The 21,999-nt window shown below is 45.6% G+C and overlaps 1 protein-coding gene across 3 annotated transcripts; it reads right to left on the reverse strand.

Annotated features, from left to right (window-relative positions):
• Positions 1 to 3,059: 3,059 nt before the first annotated feature.
• GREM1 (gremlin 1, DAN family BMP antagonist) lies at positions 3,060 to 12,184 on the reverse strand. 3 transcript variants are annotated; one of them, XM_028119392.2, is made up of 2 exons: positions 12,018 to 12,184; positions 3,060 to 3,615 (listed from the first exon to the last, which is right to left on the reverse strand). In XM_028119392.2, exons 1-2 carry the CDS (start codon positions 12,182 to 12,184, stop codon positions 3,060 to 3,062), a joined length of 723 nt encoding a protein of 240 aa, XP_027975193.1. The 3 variants fall into 3 exon arrangements, with proteins under 3 accessions (XP_027975193.1, XP_027975196.1, XP_027975195.1); XM_028119395.2 differs by lacking the exon at positions 12,018 to 12,184 and having other exon boundaries at positions 3,060 to 3,377; positions 3,588 to 3,614; XM_028119394.2 differs by lacking the exon at positions 12,018 to 12,184 and having other exon boundaries at positions 3,060 to 3,377; positions 3,501 to 3,614.
• Between the last annotated feature and the right edge of the window lie 9,815 nt (positions 12,185 to 21,999).

Consider the following 21,999-nt stretch of genomic DNA (forward strand, 5'->3'; position numbering starts at 1 on the left):
AGGAACATTCGATTAAAAAAAAGCAAAAGCTCAGATCCTGACTCTTGTAACACATGTTCAGATGTGTCGAGATTTTATTATTTCCCTCTGACCTGATAAAAGCCTCCAACAACATACAATGTGCCACTTTCTTCTTTGCTCAACTCAGAGGAAGTCAGATAAAGGAGAAAAAACAAATGCTCAAAATCACAGTGACCAAAGGATTTGAATTAATAATTACATTAAATAACCATAACTTTTTGTTTAACTATTCACATTCCACACAGTGGAAATTATTGTTTCCTCCAGATTTTTCACTTACATTTTTAACTTTGAAGAACTACAATAACAAAAAAAACAACTTACAGACTTGCAGGATGTGTGTTTTTCTCTTTTAATGCCAAGCACAAAGTGTACATCATAAAATTCATATTTGGTGTTTGGCATTATTTTAACAGGAAAAATTGAGATCACAAATATCTTGCCATAAAAAAATTCTACTATAGTAATGAAAAAAACATACTTCTTCATCAGTGACTCCAATACAACATGTAATAGATATGGCACTTTCAATAAATGTTGGAAGACACACCATACTTTGCTAGTCTTAATTTAGGCACAGTAAGAAAAGCAGACATTTCCCTCTTTGGTTAGCGCTGGTTTTTTGTTTTTGTTTTTTTTTTTTTTTTCAGGGTAGTTAGGCTGTTGATTATCCCAGTGAAGTTAATTTTGAGGAAATTCTCTTTACTTAAGCCAAATCTGACTTACATGCAAGACTGTGGTACAAGCTACTAAAAGAAGATTACTGCTGCCAACTTAAGTCATCTCTTTTTAACAAAACTGCATGCTTGTGGCAGAGTTAAAACAACAAGAGAAATACAGTGTCTGCTGGTTCTAAATGTCATTTTTCCTCTTCTAGTGTGGTTTCACATGTTCAGCTCCTTCCCCTTTCTTTTCCTCTCCCCCACCCTCAAAATTCTGGCTTAGTATTTGTGTGCTTAATTAAATCCATTCTGTGCTTTATTGTTGGAGGATGTGGATGATAGAAAGATTTAGGGCAGGGGCATACAGTGTACACGAAATACACGGACTGTGTGTTCGGACAAATTTGTCTCGTGTGGAATCATCAGTAGTGAGTTCAAAAGTTTCAAAACTCGGCCCAATATTTTGGGTGTTCAAGATAACTTCTGCCTCAAAGCATGGTTCTGGCTTAGCTGTTAGATGAGAGAGCGCTGCACCAAAAACAAAAACAAAAACAAAAACAATAAAAGCAGCTTCTTTAGTGCAATGCTGGCGCCTGGATGGGCAACTAAAATGCTAGTCGATGGTGCTTGTTTCCCATATCACACGTGACTTGGCTATCGAGGATGAGAAGGTACAAGGCAAAAAAAAAAAAAAGTGTTTGGGGCGTGGGGATGGGTTTACATAGAAAACCTCAGGCTTGAAGAGAACAGGTGAGCCAAATCCAAAATGCAGTAAGGTCCACCTGCCCTGCACTTTGACTGTTAGATAAATCCTAAGCAGGGATGGGGAGGAGCCTGAGTTTAATCAGAGGAGGGGTCTACCAGTAGGTTCTGAACAATTACAATGTTACCTGAATCCCACCACCAGTAGAGAGACAGCTAATGCACCCAAATGCCTGGATTTTTTTTTTTCCCCAAATGCTCTGATTTCTTAACTGGGATTTCTCATTAGACCCTGAGAAGGCAAAGGAAGAAGGGGAGGACACATCCTTTATACCTCCTCCCAGGCATTAAACTACTCCTTAGCCAGAGGCAATCACCTTTCTTTCTTTCTTCTCCTCTACTCCCCAGCTCAATCTCCTACCAACAGCTAAAACAAAAGGACCCCCAATATACTTCTAGCTCAACTAAAGCAGTCCCTCATCTCCCCCATCTTAGCCTGGTTCTTCACTGCCAGGGACACTTAGCAGAGGCAGAATCTTTATAATAAGGGTTGTGGCTCTCAGAAGCATTACACAGAAATCATGAACTGGGAAAGAGGTGATTACAACCAAGCAAAAGGAAAGGTATGAGGACCTTCTGCTTATGAGGTGTTTGTTTTCTTCCTATCCCTGCATAGAGTGCTCTGAACTACATCTATTTTCTGTCTGAGGGGCGAAGCGGGGGGTGGGGGTCGCCTTGGTTTTGCTCACTCATGGGGTTCTGAAAATAGGAGTGGTCGATGTTTATGTTTTAAGTTTGGTGTTGGGTTACAGCCAATTTCAGCAGATCACAGTGACAGCCAAAGTTAGTGATTTTTTGGCAATTTCATTTCTCCTCTGTTCACTTGGTTTTGGTTAATACCAGGGAAAAACTCGCTGAAGCATGGGTCGCCCTGTGTTTTGGGGTTGGCCTTTCACAACTCTGCAGGTCTCCCTACAGAACTTGTGCTGTGCCCAGCTGGTCCTCCCCCTCCGTCCCTCCCTCCACCCCCTCCTGTGTCCTTCTTGCCCTTTGCGCGCCCACCAGGCTCCCGGAGTCGGGAGACCCTTCCCAAAATAAGAAACAGTCACATCTATGGTCAAGTGAGCTAATTTCGAGTCCCTGGCAGAGGGGGAATTAGACCGAAATAGTCACTGAGATTCTAAGAAGGGATGGGTTGTGGAAGAGAGGAGGAGGAGGGGAAGAAGCAATCACAGGTGGAAATACCCTTTCCAAGTAGAATGCAGCACTAAAACAGGTCTCTTGCCCTCAGAGTAGCCTCTTGCGTTAACATTCATTCAGAAGGGAGATTCTGGTCCCTGGAAGGGCACATGGAATACACCGGCAGAACCTGACTGCAGCCCTGCCCCTTTTCATGTGCCTCCCCCCACCTCCCCAGTGTAGGCTTTCTGTGCCAGCCCCATGGAAGCGGATACGTTTGCATAATAGGAAGTGCCCTCCTCTGGCGTCTGCAACCCCCCAGACACCCATGCACACTCATGCACACAAACTACGCACTAGCAGGCTCCTGTCAGAAGGCAGCTCTGGCGGTTCTTCTTGCCTGTAGGTTGAAGCCAAGTAAGAATCAGGTCGTTTTAGGTCTGGCTCTGGGCCCGCCCGGGGCTGCATCCCTAGGACAGGCTGGGTGTGCCCAGCTTAATCCAAATCGATGGATATGCATCGACACTGCTTGACTCGCGTGACCCTCTTCTTCTTGGTGGGCGGCTGCAGTTCGGGGCAGTTGAGTGTGACCATCATGGTGGTGAACTTCTTGGGCTTGCAGAAGGAGCAGGACTGAAAGGAGCCTTCCTCCTTCCGGATGTGCCTGGGGATGTAGAAGGAGTTGCACTGGCCGTAGCAGAAGCGGTTGATGATGGTGCGGCTGTTGCAGCCCTCCTCGTGGATGGTCTGCTTCAGCGGCTGGGTTTTGCACCAGTCTCGCTTCAGGTATTTGCGCTCGGTCACATGCAGGGCCTCCTGGCTGGACTCCAGCACCTCCTCCCCGGGCACGGCCGTGCCACGCCCTTGGCCACGCCCCCGGTTCCTGGAGCCCGGCTGCTGCGGAGACTGAGTCTGCTCCGAGTCATTGTGCTGGGCCTTGTCTGGTGGGGGGATGGCACCTTGGGACCCCTTCTTTTTCCCTTCGGCGGTGGGCAGCAGGGTCCCCAAGAGGAGAAGCAGGGCTCCCACAGTGTAGGCGGTGCGGCTCATGCTATCGGAGGGAAGCACAGAGAGGGGAAACACAGAAGACGGACAGGTCAATTCGAAAATTAATAGCAGCTAACATTTTATCAGGCACTTGTTAAACACTATGTGAGATATTTCATTTTCTTCTCACAATATCTCTATGAATCAGGTGTTATTATTCTCATACCCCCCACCCCCCCACCCCCCGTCAAGCCACGAAGTGCCTTGCCCAGGGTCACCTGCGAATAAGCCAAGGTCTGAACTCAGCCAGGCCCTATCTCTTCACGGCATGTCCTCCCACCGGAATTCCTTCCTGGCTGCTGACACCAATCACATCTGAAGTTGTCTCATGGTCACTTAATTGTATTCGTTCTTGTATTAGGCCAAATTACCTTTGCACCTCTCTGGGGAAACCCAGTTTTCTATTTAGTTTTACAGCAAGACAAATCTGCCTCACTGTCCAGGCTTCATCTGCCAGGAAAGGCTCCCAGTCTCTTTTTCTCCCCAACTGGCCTGAGCCCTTCCTGAGTTGTGCCTTGTTCGGTTGGTTGGATGCTTAGGAGATGTTTGCTGATAGCGTGCATTGCAAGGAAACCTCTGGAGGAGACAGGCAAGCAGCCGAGGGAGGGAGAGCACTTAGCAGGAGCAGCACTGGGTGCAAAATCAAGACTGAGTTTCCAGTCCAAGTCTTGGGGCAACAACTTGCTATCTGACCTTGAGAAAATCACTTTGTTTCTCAAGAAATGACTTCATGTAAGCACGGGTACAAAGACCTCATCTCCCCAGATAGGCTGTTCAGATCAAATTTGAGGTACAAAGGAAAGCAATTTTAGAACTAACCAAATCTATGGCAGGATTGCAGACAGAATGAATTACCTTTCCAGAAAGATCACATTAACTCCTAAGACTCCTGGACCTCTCACCTGTTCTCATTTCTAAATGGGCATAGCTATTTTTTGTATCATTCATGATATCATGATATACATTTTTCTACTTTTAAATGGTGAAATAGGTCATTCACCTGTGTGTGTGTGTATCTGTGTATGTAACATCTAGGAGGTAGAAAATGGCACAGGAAAACAGGCATGTGCAAATATTTACACTAATAAATGCCATGGACATGTAGAATAAATCAGTGATAGTGAATTACTGTGGATAGGCCTGGAGTTAGACATGGGTCGGAAGGGCAACAAACAATGGCAAAAAAAATTAGATAAGTGGGGAAGCAGAGGGAAAACTAACAAAACAAACAAAGAGGAAAGCAAAGATGGAGAGAAAGAAGAATGTAAATCAGAGAAAGGAGGGCTCATCTAGAGGCAGAGTGTTAAGGAAAGGTAGGACAGAGGAGGAAAAGGAGAAGCCTGAGCATATTTTTGAAGAGTGCAAGCATCACGCTATTGAGATTCTCCTGACACAGTGCCTCTCAAACCTCAATGAGCAGATGATCGCCTGGGGGTATTGTTAAATTGCACATTCTAATTCAGTAGGTCTGCCTTCCTAACAAGCTTTGAGTAGCAAGGCCTGTAGCACTTGCAACCCTGAGGCACAGAAAAGAGTTATTAAAATGTGGAAGGATTTTCTTTTCAAAGAGTGCAATTGCAAATTCACAGCCTCCCTCTCAGGCCATCTTACCAAATCTGACCTGAATCTTGAGGCTTCCCCTATCCCCCAGCCCCCATGCCCACCATGGTTCTGAACCTAAGGGCACCGCTGGGAAGTACCCATTTCCCTCCTCTCTTTTGTACGCCAGCATTACATATAATAATGTACAATTTAATAGTAACCTTATCACGTCCCCCCAAGGAACTATACAAGTTGGCATGATCAGCTAAAGCAATTACCTTTCAAAGACAAAGGCCCTGTGGAATCTACATTCTCTAAGCAACAGTCCCTGTAAGTAAAGACTATGCAACCCTAAGGATAATGTCAAATTAAGATAATTAAATATTAAATTTAAAATATCCTTAAATGGCACCATTTTTCCAACATTAACCTAATACTTTGGGGCAAGTTCAAGTTTGGAACTGATAATGTGACATTTAGCTCCTGTTCTTTGGACTGTAGACTCCCTGGCTTTTGTCAGTTTATGTTACAACATCCCTGTTCTTTAAACAGAGCCTTTTTTGCCTCAACAACAAAAAAATTAATTTCCTTGTTTTGTCTTTAGAAAAATCACTCATGAGAAAAGTCCAGTTATAAAACAGTGCTGATTTTCTCCAGAGACCAGGATAACTTGAGCCATGACAGTTCAGTCTCCTAGGCAAATATATTGTGAATTTGAGACGCTTTTACAAATTTCTGCTATTTATTCCATTGGGGGCCAGGATCTAAACTAAAATTCAGTCTCTGCCCATTTCAAAGAGGAACATGAGATAGCCGTAGGCCTACACCCAACAGTCTTCCCTCCTCCCTACTGAAAATGGCCCCAAGGACAATTCAGCCCTCCCAGAGCAAGACCCTCTGAGTCCAACATCACAGAGGCCAGTCTGAAACTGACTGGGAATGTACGTTGTGTGCATAGGACAGTTCACGTCATAAAGCCATCCCCTCCCACAAACATCTGTCCAAAAAATGGCAATTTCCTTTCTCCAGACCAACATGGGATTCTTTTTATGCTCACCTTTTCCTTCCTGGCATCTTCACATCTGTCATTAAATAAATACCTAGTCTGAGAGTCATGAGGACTTATTCATCACCTTATCCTCAGTGCCTGGTGCAGAATAGGTGCTCTTCTGTTAAATAAATGCTTGTTATGGACCACACTGATTTACAGAGTCTCCGTTTTCATTTTTAAAATGCCTTCACATGTGCCAATGAGCAGCCGAGCCTGACAATCTTTTTTTTTTAAGATTTTATTTATTTATGTCAGAGAGGGAGCACAAGAAGGGGGAGAAGCAGGCTCCCCACTGAGCAGGGAGCCCGATGCGAGGCTCCATCCTAGGACCCTGGGATCATGACCTGAGCAGAAGGCAGACGCTTAGCTGATTGAGCCACCCAGGCATCCCCTAACACAATCGTCTTAATTTCTGACTTACAGTATAGCAAACTCTTAGCCTAGAAGTACCTTAATATTTGTCTTTCTTTTTCTAGGGAAACTTCAGATAGCCACTATTTTTTACCTGGTCCCATGCACAATGCTGTGGGTTTCATTTTCTAATTGAAGCCACTGTATTCACTATGGCAGAAACCAACAATAAAGCAAGCAGTAAATTCAAAATTAGTCAACTGTGGTTTTCAGTTTTAATTTGGACAGACTTCCTGTTCCTATGGGAGCGTGTGAACCCTGTAAGCCCAAGGGGTCTGGAATGACAGGCTGTTTTCTTATTTTTTTGTTTTTTAAGAAAAGTACATTTTTCTCAAAATAAGGTTTATTAGGTGTGGAAAATGTTATAAAATGTTTTTTCATTTTTTAGAAAAGCCTACTTTTTAAGATCTTTAGTGCTTATTGTGAGGCTTTTGACTCTTTAAAACTTGTAACTAGTTATTTGGAGAAAAGTAAAAACCAACTTAAGGAATCTCAATCAACACAGACCTCAGCTTAAAGAACAGTGGTACTCTGAAGGACTCTGCATATTCCACATGAGTAAGAGTTAGAAGGTTAAGAACCCTAATAGTTCTAGAACCAGGGCTCTGTCAAGTCATTGTGGTCAATCACCCAACCTCCCCCCACAAACACACACACCACAGACTGGTCATGATTACTCAGTGAAGAAAAAGGGACTGTTTTGTTCTTGAAATCCCAATTGTATTGCCACCAAATAATCTGCACTTTGTAAATATCACAAACGTGCAGGAAATCATGAAGATGTAAATTTCTTGAGACAATTCTTCTCCATATCAGCACCTCACAGAATGCCCCATTATCAAAAATCAATCCAAATCTTAATCAAACCTCAGGTTCCTATAAATTATCCCTCATGCCCAACCATGAGCTGCAAACATTTTTGGTAATTTGCATTCATGAAATGACCCACTCACATCATTGAGGATGAGCTGCATTTTGTGGGACCAGAGCGCATCAGGACACCCAAAAAGACCTCCCTTTACACTCATTGCAGACAACATTCTTCTTTTCAAAATTTGCCTCAACTTCTCCTTAATGCATTTCTGCTTCTCCAAGTAATGTGATATTTTCGTGGTGAGCTTTCTCTGCAACTGCTCTCCATCAGCAAGACCCACCCACCCCACCTGTTCTCCCTTCACTACTGTCCTGCCCTCCAATCCACTTGTCCCAGAGCACATAGATACTCTCAAAGCAGTTCTTTTCTACCTGATGCTTTCCTCTACCTGCTGGTTTCCCATAGTGATCAAGAGATGTGGCTTATCCCACACCTCTGTCCTGGGTAGGTCATGGTGATTTATTCCAATCTTCACAAGGCTCTACGAACACAATCATCTAACTCTAGGGAATCAGAAATAAAAATGCTCTGTGTGACCAGTATCCAATATTCTCAACGTCTTTGGGCAAGTTTAGGTCAGCTCCTTTTGGCACTCTTCTTGCTGTATTTCTCATTTTAGCTAACCAACCTGCTTATAATCAGTTGAATGGAGTGCTGAGTGGGAATTACAGTGAATTGACAATGGTCAGCAAGCCAGATGTCTATGCCTGAACATCTGATCGACTCCTCCTGATCAATTAAGTTTTAGAAAGACGTTCAACAGGCATGACATCAAATTATTCTCCTAGTAGAAGAAAATAATTAAAGTGACAGCAAATGCTCTAAATGCAGGCCAGATTTTAGAATAATTTCTTCCTTTTCCTCAGAACTAAATCTTTGAGAAGAGAAAGGTTATTTTTATCTTGATCTTGAATTTTTAAAAAGATAGCTTTTTTTTTTTTAAAGATTTTATTTATTTGACAGAGAGAGAGACACAGTGAGAGCAGGAACACAAGCAGGGGGAGTGGGAGAGGGAGAAGCAGGCTTCCCGCTGAGCAAGGAGCCCAATGCGGGGGCTCAATCCCAGGACTCTGGGATCATGACCTGGGCCAAAGGCAGATGCTTAATGACTGAGCCACCAAAAAGATAACTTTTAGAAGTTAAGTAGATAATTTCATAAGAATATACGGGGTCGATTTTTTTTTTCCAGACAAGTTGAACCAAGAAGATAAGAATTACTTGCTTGCAAACTAGTAGAGGATAAAGTCTCAACCTGTATGAGTTCCAAGACCCTAACTACAGCCACCTTATTCAGAAGACCATTCAAGCTAAATCTGGCTGGCCTCCCACATCGCACAGTACAGAAAGGAAACCACCAGGCAGTGAAGTATCTCAGGAGCTCTATGCTCACTGGAAGATTTTTTGCTGAAGTGAATGATTGTATACAATTTTTGAGGTCAACAGGAAACAAGTTAGAAAGTCATAAATATTCACTGAGCAGCGCTATTGAGAGTCAATCGATAGGTTCTATATTGTGATGCAAGATGTGTGCTAGTCTGAATTTGGGATTTAATTTCAGAACCACCTTGTAATATATCTGGTGCTGTATAATGTTACTGCCTCTTCCAATACCACCACCAATAATAAGAGTTATCTATATTTTTGAACCCTTAGCATGCATGGCATTGTGCATAAATCAGACCATATTTTATCATTTCTTTTTCACGATAGAACATGAGGTAGATAATATTGTCTTCCTTTTATCAATCAGGGAATCCAGAGTCAGAAAAGTTAGGAATCTGCCCAAGGTCAAACAGCTCTTCAGTTGGAGAGTCAGGGTTGGAGACCCATTCTACCTAGCCCCCAAACGTGTCTTTAACCACTCTTCTATGGACACCCGGCACAGTACTTAACAAGGGATGCGTGGACTTGTTTCTAATGCAATACAGTTTGAAGAATATTGTAAGACAAATAATTATCTAGTTTGTATCTTGATGTTCACATGTGAAAAAAAAAACTTCTGTTGTCCCAGGAATTACTGTTGTACTTTGCATTTCTAAGAGCATATGTTAAAACTAAAGTAAATTCCTTGCAGATGTAAGGCATGGGCTGGTAACACTTGCCTGATCTGTGCCTTTCAGTTGGATGCTACAGTTACCTCCCCAACACCCACCCCCTACTTTTCTTTACATAAAAGGGTTAGGTTTTCCCACCAGTCCTTAACTCTCTCTTCTAGGACATGCTCCACAGCTTCGCTGTTGACAAGCATTTCTTTGGAAAGGGGTCTGTGGCATAAAATTTCTTGGCCTTATTTCACTTGTGATACTTAAACATTAAGACCGAGGGCTTCAGTTTAGAAGACAAGGCAGGCAGCTCTGATTCAAAGATGTGAGGACACAGTAGGTTTCTACTCTTCTCTGTCTAATCATTCACATAAAGACTGTGTCAGCCAACTAGGATTTCCTATAGATCGTGGGTTCCCAAAACGTTTCACTCAAAATGGACTTTTAAGAAACTAGGAAACCTGTAAAATTACGAAGTTTACAAAAGACTTTAATTCCTACAATGACCTAAGCATTAAACACACACACAGAGAGCAACTGTGGTTCTAAAGAACTGTTCGATAATTAGTTAATACTACAACTTGGGAATGCAATTTATCCAGTGATAGCAATCAAATCACCTACTGTTGTAGACTTGCATGGGCCAGGGAGATGAGACTGTAGTTTAAGATCTTTCCCTTGTTGCTTTGAAATGCCCATCTCTTCAAGGCCCCTAGGCCCCGCTTCCAAAAAAAAAGAAGAAAGAAAGAAAGAAGAAAGAAAGAAAGAAAGAAAGAAAGAAAGAAAGAAAGAAAGAAAGAGAAAGAAAGAAAGGAAAGGAAAAGAAAAGAAAAGAGAAAAGTAAAGAAAAGAAAGGAAGGGGTCGGGGCTGAAAAGCCCTGGGGTGAAAGAAGACTCCTCACCCTGGAATCGGGGTTATTTTAACCTCTTCTCTGCTATTTATTTAAGTTGTGTGTACAGCCAAAAGGAAGCCACCACTCTGGGGTCCCTGGGACAGCTTAAATCCCCGTGACCCACTTAACACAATAGATTGTTTTAATCAACTCGTGTCCTGGCACCATCTCGAAGGGGGAACATAAACAGACGCGCACACCGCTCGGATCTGCTTTTTCCAGCGGGAGATCCAATTACCTACCAGTGGTCGGCTCTCTGCCCTTGTATCATTTAAGGAGAGATTTTAACCCCTAACGTCGAGGCTTTATTTCTATGTAAAAGTGATGCGATTCTAAGTCGACAGAGGAGGAGAAGGCGGCAGCCGGATTCAACCCGGAGACCCATTCGGGCCATCTCCGGGAGCGCGGGAAGGGCTTCACGGCAGAGGCCGGGTCATCGCCTGTCTGCCCCCGCCTCGCCCGGGACTGTCTCCAGAGCCCCCCGCGGGGAAACACCCGGCTGGGGCTGCCCCCAAGGCGGAGCTGGGATCCGAAGGCAATGCCAAGCCAGAGCAGTGGCGCGTCCGTTCTTATCGCTCTGGCCGGCAAGGTGATAGCCCCTCCGACCCCGGGCCTCAGCGAGACGGAGAGAGAGAACGCGGGACGACCGGGGCGTCTGAGCCGCCAGTCCCGCGTTGTTCGTCGCTAGCGAGACTCAGCGAGGGGGGCGGGGGCCTCTAGGACACGAATTAACGAGTACCAGGGAAACGGGACCCGGAGGCTTGGCGCTGCCTGGCCCCTGGCCGTCGGCGCTTCAGCCGAGGCGCGCGTGGGGCGGGGAGAAGTCTAGAAGACTGCACCGAGCGCCCACGCGTGCGCAGCCAACCGGTGGATGTGTGCGGTGTTTGTGGTGTGAGCACTGCGGGCTCGCTGGACTCTGAGGCCCCGACCGCGCACAGCCCTTCAGCTGACCCGTTACCCGACGCTCGGGTTTCCACCGCGGCCGAACTCCGCGGGGAAACCCGAGTCTCCATCTCACCTTGAGGGCGAGCCAGTGGACCCACGGCTCATTCTCCGGACACTGCAGCCCACCGCAGGATCACTCTTGGGACTCCGACGGGAGCCCCCAGACGTCCCGAGCCCCAGCGCCCCGCTTCAGACACGTGGCACCCTCTCAGTGCGGCTTGCCGGGAGGTCCGGGGTGGAGCCGCAGGTCCCGGCTGCTCCCCACCGCTCCCGCGACGCGCCCACCAGGACTCCGCGCCTCCGAGCTGCCGGCGCGGCTGGCACACGCACCAGGAGCGCGTTAGCTGGCCTCCCAGAGATGGAAATGGGATGCGGGGCAGTAGCTCTCGCTCTTGACATCCTCCTTCCCAGGCTTTCCCGGAGGACCGCGCAAGGTGAGGTTACGGCAGTCAAGACCTTGTGGGAAGGACCCTGGATTTTTCGGCATAATTCACCCTAGGGAACCGGGGCCTCGATCTGCGCGCCTGGAGGGCTACCGCGTGTCTGCACCGAGCGGGACGCGGGAGTCTTTTGCAGGGGAACCCCTGAGCGCGCGCTCTCTCTCTTTCTCATTCTCTCACTCACTCTGACGGGAGCCTCTGCACTCACCTGTCAGTGCGGCGGGTCTTCGGGGCTTGCGCTCTCGACACGGGGCGCGGTGTGCGACCGCGGCCCGAGCCGCCCCGGCTTGGCGCGGGGTCAGCCGGACAGAGAGCACGGCTCTCGCTGCACACTGGGTCGCCCGGTCCGCGGAGGGCGCACCGAGTGCGGGGCATCGCGCCGTCTCCCGTTTAAATGCCGGCAGCCGAGCCGGACGCCCGGGGCCGCGCCTCTCGATTGGCCAGGCGCCGCCGCCGCCGCCGGACCCGCTATCCGCCCCCTTTCCCGGTACTGCCCCCGCCCCCCGCACCCCTCCTGCCTCCCGCGGGGTCCCCCTCTCCGCCTGCCTCGCCTCTTTGTCTGCTCCCCCCGCCCAGGCCGGCTGGGAGAGGTCACCCCAGGGAACCGCGCCTGGAATGCACAGCAAATCACATTTTCCGCTCCCGTTGGAGGGGGAAGCGCGGGAGGAAATCCCCCCGGCTCCCGGCCCCTCATTCCTCCTCCGCCCCAGGCCTGGGCTTTTCCTCTCACCAGCCCCGCTTCGCCTGCGTTGGCCCCGCAACGCGCTCGGTCGCAGAGGCTGCCCTGGAAAGAGCAAGATCTCCGTGGGATCTCGACAGACGAGGCGATTCTTGCCCCGTGGCGGGAGCGGGACGGCAGGATGCTCTCGTTGAGCGGTCGCCGCGGCTCCGGCGCGGCTCGGCCAGAGGCCCCCAACTTCGAGGGCGCTGACCCCCGCGCCCCCGTTAACCCCGGCGGGCTCGCCGGCCGCCAGCAGGAGCCTGTCTCCAACATGACACCCTCCTCTCCTCGCCCGCCGCCGTTTCTTTCAGCTCAGATGCTGACGGCCTCGGCCGAGAGTGTACGGAAGGGAGTAACGGAGCGGAGAATAAACCTAAAAGGACCCTCAGAAGTCCAGGTTTCCATTTCTAAGCCATCTTTAAACGGGAGAGAACAATAGCTATGAGAGAAGAGGCTTTCCGTAGCATGTTCAAGATGAATAAATCAGGAAAATAAAACGTCAGGCGAGGAAGTAACTTCCCAGCAATAGAAGACAAACCCCCCCCCCCCCGTTCGTGAAAAGCCGGCGTCACATTCTGTATTTATTACCGAGAACCCAATGGATAGTGGCGAACATACTAAGCGCATAAATATTTTTCGAAAGATGAGCGAACACTTTCATTTGTTCTCTTAGCTCGAAAATTGGTTCCTCAAAGAAGCCGTAAATTCTGTGTGTCGAAGTTATAGCCCGTGCAAAAATCAACCCGGCTGCAAGGTCTGCAGACCGGCTCCACCAGCCAGGTCAGATGATGACTTGTGGGGGGGGGGGGGGAAGGAAATTTGAAGGTGCCTGTACTCACTAAAGCAAAATAAACAAAACAATGAAACCCAACAAAAGGTCTTTAGGAAACAGTCCTGATTTAAGCATTTGGCTAAGAAAACAAAACAAAACCCCAGAATAGCATGATTTTTTTTCTCGAGGCAGTCATTGTGGGGAGGCGGCAAGAAACACTGAACACCTAGTAGATATTCTTAAGAACTTGAAATCAATTTTTCAAAATAAATGAAACAAGGGGGAAGTCTGCATTAAATGAATAGCTAGAGAATCTTCATCACCGGAATGCGTTGTTTGTGCAATCTGTAGTTTCTACCCGTAAACTGGGTGCTCCGCTTTAAATTTCGTTTCCAATATTTTTTTGTTAAATCGTCCCATGTAGTTTGTAGTTGCTTGCAGAAGGTGAACATTCAATAGGGCTTAAAGGTTGAAGCTGGTGGAGTGGGCTGTAGGACATGAGGGGTGGTCAGAAGTACACAGAATGCTTAGACAACAGTCCAGCCAAAGCCCACCACCTTTCTGTAGAAGCCAGTTTTGTCTCTGGGGGTCAACTATGCCCCCCAAGAGAAAGGAACATATTTTACAAATGCATTAACTCCTTCTGATTTAAAATCAATGTTTTGGTCACCTTTTTTTTTTCCCTTTCAAAACTCATATAAACGGCCCCAAATAAAAATACATTGACAGAGCTTACCTTCTGAATTGGAAGTAACTGTTTTGGAACCCTGAGACTGTAGTTTGATATATCTCAATCTATCTCTGTGACTGTTTCTATCATCTGTCTAGTAAATGTTGTTGATAGCACTATGACCCCTCCTTGGGAGGCTTCTCAGACCACAGTCTCTACAATAGAAACACTCCCGCCCCCACCCCACCACTCCACAACTCTGTCCCATTTCATTGAGTCCTGTCTCTTTAGTTTCACTCACTCTCCCTGCCACTACAATGGAGGCTTCATGATGGTGGGGACTTTGCCTATAGTGGTCACTCAGATTACACCAAGCTCATAGAATACAAAGTGCCTAAGACAGACTTAGGATTCAACAAATAGTTGTGAACTGGGAATGTTCAGCACATGCCCACTAACTAGGATTAGCAACTGAGCTGAACGCTGAGGCTATAACCATCATGAGTATGGTAAACATGGGCCCTCACCTCACAGAGTTTATAGTCGAGCATATTTGTAAATATTTATATAGATATCCAAGCTTTTGGCCTCATATTTGTGTTTCCACAGCTCTCAACCAGTCATTGCAAACCATTATCCAATCAGGGTGAAGGCGTAAGAGTAAAAACTCTTCAGGCCTCTTTAACCATAATTACATAATTGAAACCTGCTCTTAGTAAGAGGGGGAAGAAGTAGAAGGACTCCATGGAGTCAAAGTTAAAATTTTAAATCTGGGATGCCTAAACTTAGTGATCACTAAGTGATAAATGTCACTTACAGAAACTACTTGCAAATTACTCTGAGGCTGTTTTGAGAAGTGTAGATCCTGCTCAGCTACTGTTTTATTAAAGGAGAATCTATTTCTCTTGTTTTGCTCACCTATCTGTAGCGTGTGTTTGTCTCCATCTAACTCCCAAAATGCTAAGAGGGGGTTACTCTTCAGATTTGAAGAAGAACCTTGAGTTTAGGCTCAAGGGAAGAACCGTGAAGGCCTTTGTAGGGAAGTTTTTGCTCAAATCTGCAAAAGCTGTTCACCTAATAGCAGAGATTATGTATGTTATCTTGCATTGGATTAAGGAAAAAAAAAACCCCTTCCCCATTTGGAACTGACCTTGTATGCCCTTCCTAAAGGAAAAAAGAAATGTGATGATGAACTTGACAATGGTTAAAGAAAAAGATACTGCAACGGTCAAATAACAGCTAAATGATTCATATCCAGAATGAATTTCTCTTATACATTAATAAGAAAAAAACTCCCCAAATCACCCAATAGGAGTTGGCAAAGCACATGACTGGGCACTTCACAAAGGAAGAAACCCAAAGGGCCGATAAACATGAAGAGCCCCTAGATTATACTAATAAATCAAGAAAATGCAAACTGAAATAAGAAGATGCCCTTGCTGAGTTCGCAGTCTGCCACTATCCAGTGTTGAAAAGGGTGTGGAGAAGCAGGCACTTTGTCAACATGTGATAAAATCCAGCATGCCCCTAGTATACCTCTCAGCCATTCTAATCCCAGGGAAGCACCTTACAAGAACTTGCGCACATGTATGAGGCCTAGAATTGTGTGAGCACTTCCATTGCAGTATCCTTTGTTTGTCTCAGCTCAGCGTCGACTCCTGGCTATGACCCTTGCTTTCTGTGCATAAGCAGTAAAACGTTGACCAGTTGAACGATGCATGTCCATGTGAAAATTCTGAACAATGCTGCCAAAGACAGGCACATGAACGAATAAATCGGGCAGACCATTTTAATACAATTGGGACCTAACTCCATACAAGTATTTATTGTCTACACTACATGTCCAGTGCCCCATGAAGAAGATAAAACCATAAAAATCTGGACGTGGTCCTTCACAGTCAATACGTAGGGCCAGCAGAAAAAGCACGGAATTTTCGGCAAAACAAAATCAGAATACATTTCTGACGCCTCCTCATAGGAAATGAGTGACCCTGGGTTAGATATTTAAACCCTCTGAGCCTAAACTCAATCATCTGTTTTATAGGGGTGGTAATAATACCTACTTCTGGGTAGATGATGGAATTAAGTACAATAAGTTCCGTGAAAATTCCAGACACGCAACAGACGCTTAATAAACAGGAGTGACTGCATGGATACTAGAGTGTAATTGGGAGCTAAGACAAAGACAATGAAAATGTAGTATCAGCACGGGTCATGCCTTGGGTACCTTTATACTCACAGTGCATAATGCATTGGATGGCACATAATAGGTAGTTGATAAAGTTACTAAAGGAGTACATGCCTAGGGGAAAGGAAGTGACTGACAGTGACAGAGGGAGGGAAAGGATGAAGGAATGTAGGAAGGAAAGAAAGGAAAGGAGGCAGGGAGGGAGGAAGACAAGAGAGGAAAGGGAGGGGTGGGGCGCGGGAGTGGAGCGGTGGGGAGGGAAGGGAAGGAGTGATACCCTTCGAGTAAATGGCGCAGCAACTTCTATTTTTGGTAAGACCAGCAAATGGTGTAAATACCCCAGAGAGGGGCACAGGCAGAACAGCAAACCCTTCTGGCTCTCTTTTGCCTGCGTCATAAGAATCACTTTAACCAAAAGTTAAGAGTTCTCAGAACGTGTTCACTGCAGGGGCAGAATCTGAGGAAGAATCCAGAAGATGCCTGAACGTGAAGCAAGAGAGGCTGGGCTTCCCATGCCGAAGGCTGCCGGGCAGAGACGTGGGAATGCAACAAGACAGAAAGGCAGACGTAAATGGATTTCTCAGCAAAAATTCACAGACCTGGTGCCCAAATATAACAGAACCTGCTGGAAATGAGGCTCCCACCTTTGTCTGCAGGCTGGGTGACTCCTTAAGTCTGGGAAGTTTCTTTTTTTTTTTTTTAAAGATTTTATTTATTTATTTAATTGACACAGAGAGAGAGACAGCGAGAGAGGGAACACAAGCAGGGGGAGGGTCAGAGGGAGAAGCAGGCTCCCGCGGAGCAGGGAGCCCGATGCGGGGCTCGATCCCAGGACCCTGAGATCATGACCTGAGCTGAAGGCAGTCGCTTAACCAACTGAGCCACCCAGGCGCCCCAAGTCTGGGAAGTTTCTATTTGTTTTGAGCTCTTTGATGCCGCTTCACTCTTAGAAAAAAAATGGAACTTTAATCGGTTATTGATTCCCTGCTTTTCCTTGGCGCTTGAACGGCTGTGGTTCTTCATTTTCTAAATCTTTTGAGGTACACTTTCCAAGAAAAGCTCATTCTGCTACAATCTTAAAAGGCCAGTGCCTTGCAGAAGATCTGCTGGAAGTGCTTATTAAACTGAAGGTCTCTGGGCTTTACCCCATTGTCTTTGGCTGCCCTGCCCCTTCTTTTACTTTTGGCTTATTCAACTCATTTCCAGCTTTTGTTCCCTTGAGATCTCTGCTCTTCATTAGGAGCCATGTTGTAAGATTTACCTTTTCACTTTTCTTTGTCCTTTTCTAAGGCATGGAAGCTTACGTGTCATTTTGCTCTTGCCATAACTGTCCTAATAAGTCACTTGTCCTGCATTACATCTTTTAAAAGTTTTGATGACATTATAAATATATTACAAACTCCTAGGAAACTTGGAAAATAGAGAATATCAAAGAAAATTAAAATGTCCTATAATCTCACACCCCCAAATAACCACTGTTTACACATATACAACACACACGATACATATGTACACATATGATACATATGTACACACAGTACACATATGTACACCCCCTAAATAACCACTGTTTACACATATACAACACACACATATGATATATGCATACACATATAGATTTCCTTCCAGCTGTATGAAGCATATATGTGTGTGTGTTAAAGTTGGCTTTGATTCACTACTTAATATGTACTAAACACTAGGCTTTACCTACATTATCTAACTGAATCCTCACACCAATCCTATGAAGGTACTATTATTATTTGTTCTATCTAAAGGTGAGGAAACTGATGTCCAGGGGGTTGTGTCACTCCCTCCAGGGCACACAGTGTATAAGGCAGAAGAGGAATTCGTGGCCAGCTGGTACCTATGCTCCCTTCACTTACTTTCAACTCCAATCACAACGTAGTTAGAGTCTACACCATACACTGCGTTAGAACTCATATTCAGACACCATTATTACTCCACCAAAAAAAGTACACGAAATGTCAAGTGATTTAATAATTTAATAGCTGATACTGTCAAGATACTTGATTGTATAAAATATTGACATATATATGAGGACTACGAGTTTGGATTCTACATGACTGTATTTATAAAGAATTCTGAACACACGGCCATTGACAACTCAGATATGGCCTGTCTTCTTGGGTCTTTTGTACAAACCCCGCCTTACTTCCATTATCATTGTTATTAGTGACACTAGAAGTATATTTTTTTAAATTAGGAGCTCATATAGAAGTTCAGTATTTTGGGGTCTGCTCAGAGCAGAGAAGCATGAATCTGAACGTAGAAAGTAAACTCAAGACCTGCTTTCCCTTTTAAAGATCAACATGAGCCCCTATGCCGATTTGCACTGACCTTACCCAGGGTCCAAATTTAAATCTTTTTTAAAATCTTGGTTCCTTCTTCACCCCTTCCTTCCCTGGTTTGAAAGGTTGGATCATCTGGAATATAATTTCTCATTCATCTTAAAAGAAAGATGAAAAAAAATGTAAACCATGGGCTCCTCACTGCTTACGTCAGAGTAATACATGAGTGCTTTATATAAACTAACCATTTGTCTATCAATGTTTGTAAAGAGCTTCGTAGACATATAGCATTTGAGACACACTCTCTAGAGAAATATGTCTTTGGAAAGAGGATCAGAGAACAGAGACCAATGGTAAGAGAAATTCCAGAATGCGGACAGAAGTCACTAGGATGAGCACAGAGCTGAATTGTCCCCTACATTGAAGGCTATCGCAGCAGGAGGGAAATATTTCCAGAGATGGGGAGCCTTGTCTGTAATGCACATTTCTATACTCTATGTTACTCACCTGTGTGACAAGAAAGAGAAAAATAAAAAGGACATACTTTGGACAGGGCAAAATGGCAGTGTGACCCCAGATACTGGCTTCCAGATGATCTCCCAGGGGTCACTCAGGTGCAGCACAGGGCTCCTGATGATTGCCTTCCCCAGCCGTCTGAGTGGGGAGGGGATCTCAGGATGTCCCACAGGCATGCACCTGTCTGCCCACCAGCCAACCCTGTTGTCGGGAAGTGCAGGGCTGAGCACTGCCTGCACACTGTAAAGCATGGTTCTTAGTCACAGTGACAGAGCCAAAGAAAAAATCTTTCTGAAAATAAATCATAACAATTCTTGCAGCAGCTACTCTGCTAAGCAGAGCAATCCATGAATGTCTGTGGACAGATTAGGATGTACTTGCCCTAGACAAATCTCTGTGGCCCCATCTCAGCACCAGCAACCTCAAAAAGCCTGTCTAGCCAAAATTTCAGGACATTAGCCTGAGCTCCTTGATATGTTTCCAGTCTTCCTCGAAAGGAAGAAAGGGAGGGAGAGAAGGAAGGCAGCGGGAGAGAAGGGATGGGAAGACATCAATCCTTTCAAATAAGGGAGACAAATTATTTCAGAAAGCAGCAGCTTCTCTTAATAGGTACCTATGCTTTAGCTCTGTAGTTCTGAGCATCTATTTTAATAGCAGTTAGTACTATGTGAGCCCTGTGCTATCAACCTAGGGGAAAGAATCCTGCCACCGGGAAGAAGAATTTCAAAGTGAGAGTTTGCTTTTCATATAAACATATGATACAGATACAAAGCTGCACAAATACTGGGAAGGATGTCAAAGGAGCCGTCAGTGTCTGCTCCTACCCCGGGGGTACCCTCAGGCTCACTCTCTGCAAATCCAACACTCGAACCAAACACACTGGTCCCTGAACACATGCCCCCAGATCCCCACTTCCACGCCTTTGACTGGGCTTTACTCCACTTAGGATTTCCTCTCTTCCTGTTGAATTCGTCCTCTTACTTCAAGACCCTGTGGCATTTTCTTTGATTTTTGTCATTTTTTTTTTTTTTTTTTACAATCTTTTAGACATTTCTTCTTGAGTGGAAGATAGACTGCGTGAGTGCTGGTACCATTTCTTCCCTCATCCTTGAGCTCCCCAAGGGTCTAGCGCAGTGCCCAGAACAGAGAAGATGCTCCCTCGGTAGATGTTCGTTGAACTGGAAGCAAGGATTTCCCTTAAACTAAAGGAGGCTGAGTTGAATCATAATGAAAGTGCTCAAAATCTGCTCATGATTTCCACTTCAGGGTCCTGTTGATCGCATCACCTGCGGGAGCTGTCTCGGAAGTACGAAGTGCGAGAGTCCATCCACAATGTGGTTTCTAGTGGTGGCTGTTCAGGTACTTGGGTGGGTGTCATGCCTTCACTGCCGCGCCCCCGCCCCTGGGCCCGGCCATCGGCATGTGTCATCGGGACGGCTGCAGTTACCTCTCTACTGCTCTCTTCAGTCCCACTGATGCGGGCGCACAGCTTGTGGACTCACCCTCTTAAATCACGTTGCAGATCATGCCCTTCCCTTGCCTAAAACCCTTTCTCCCTGACTCTTATGAAACTTCGGAATTATTTGGTTTGTTAGTTGGCTTCGTTTTCATCTGGCTCCCCCACATGCCTGCAAGTTCCGTGGGGCAAGAACCATCTCTGTTTGGTGTGCTGTCCCCCTGGCCTCTAGTGGGGGGCTTGGAACATACTAGATGCTCACAAAACTTTGTCGAGTAAAGCCATAAAAATACAGAGTTGTTATCATTCTCCTTCGTGCTATAAGCCTTGCTCCACCTCCCACTTTCCTTGTCCCTGCTTCATGTTTCCACATTTTGACTAGAACTCACTGGAAAAATGAACATGGCATGGCTCTGGATCCGAGGCCTCCAGCAGAACCACTGTCTTTAGTTCTGCTGTGGAATCAGAGAGCACATCCCTGTGCTCTGTGTGCACCCCACCCATCGAGGATCAGCCAGCAATCATGGCACAGACTTGCTCTTGGAACTTCTACTGCAGCCCTAGAAACGTCTCTTGTAAAAACCAATCATGAGACAACATTCCAAAGACCCCAGAGATGTGAATAAATGTCATGGCCTGCCAGATGAGATGGTATCCACTCTGCTACAGATATCACGATCAAGTTTTGTGAGAAATTAATAATGCACTATTCCCCTTGTGTTTCTGGGAGATCTTAAAGACTTGTATGCAGATCTTTTGGTTTTCACAACCTGATCAAATAGAGCACAAAAGACAGACGATATTAAATAAAAGAAAGAACATTTGTGCATGCGGCCAGGATTGATGCACATTTTGCTACTGATTTTATTGTTAAGTGTTTTCTTTTTGAACAGGGTCACATAACTAGCTAAGTAATTACTCAAGGCATCCATAGTTTCAAATGCCTTTTTTTTTTTTTTTTTTTTTTTACTATTTATTGATGGAGACCTGAGTATCTCATCATAATTCATCTTGGGGAATCCACAGCGTGGCAAAAGCATTTTATCGTGGTTGTTGTGGCTTCTGAAAGCATAGTTTCAAACCACAGGAGTATCTGATAGCCATCTGAGAGGAGGTGGGCTGATTAGGAGGGCCTGGGGTCTTAGAAATAAATGCAGGTGATGCCAAAGCCTGTTTTTCTGATCTAGGAGGATTTTCAGAGACTCCTTGTGGCTGGTGTAGTTTTGCAAGCTGGTCCCACAGCAGCTTTGTTCCTCTGTTCCTCAATTCCACCCCCTTCTCTCCTGGCCCCTCATCTTCACCCATTCTCATGCTCTCTGGTTGCAACTGCAGCCATTGTTTCCCCCCAGACAACCATGTATCAGAATCACTGGAAGAACTTAAAAAAGTACTTGATTCTCAGAGCTTGCTGTAGACTACTGCATCAGAATTTCTTGGGCTTGGGCCCAAGAATCTGTATTTTTACAAAACCCTTAAGATGATTCTGACAGGTAGCCAGGATTGGGAATCACTGGTGTAGTGGAAAGAATTCTATATGCACCTGAACTCAACCACCAAC

This window comes from Eumetopias jubatus, unplaced genomic scaffold (assembly GCF_037043125.1).
Source record: "Eumetopias jubatus isolate StellerSeaLion01/CBP00866 unplaced genomic scaffold, mEumJub1_p1.0 scaffold_7, whole genome shotgun sequence".
Lineage (NCBI taxonomy): Eukaryota > Metazoa > Chordata > Mammalia > Carnivora > Otariidae > Eumetopias > Eumetopias jubatus.

What these genes read in the sequence shown, in the direction of transcription:
- GREM1 (XM_028119392.2), bottom strand. Translation starts at nt 12,184, where the DNA reads ATGCCCCGCACTCGGTGCGCCCTCCGCGGACCGGGCGACCCAGTGTGC. An exon ending in AAGACCCGCCGCACTGACAG is followed by an intron (nt 3,616 to 12,017) that starts GTGAGTGCAGAG and finishes TCCCTCCGATAG; the next exon opens with CATGAGCCGCACCGCCTACA.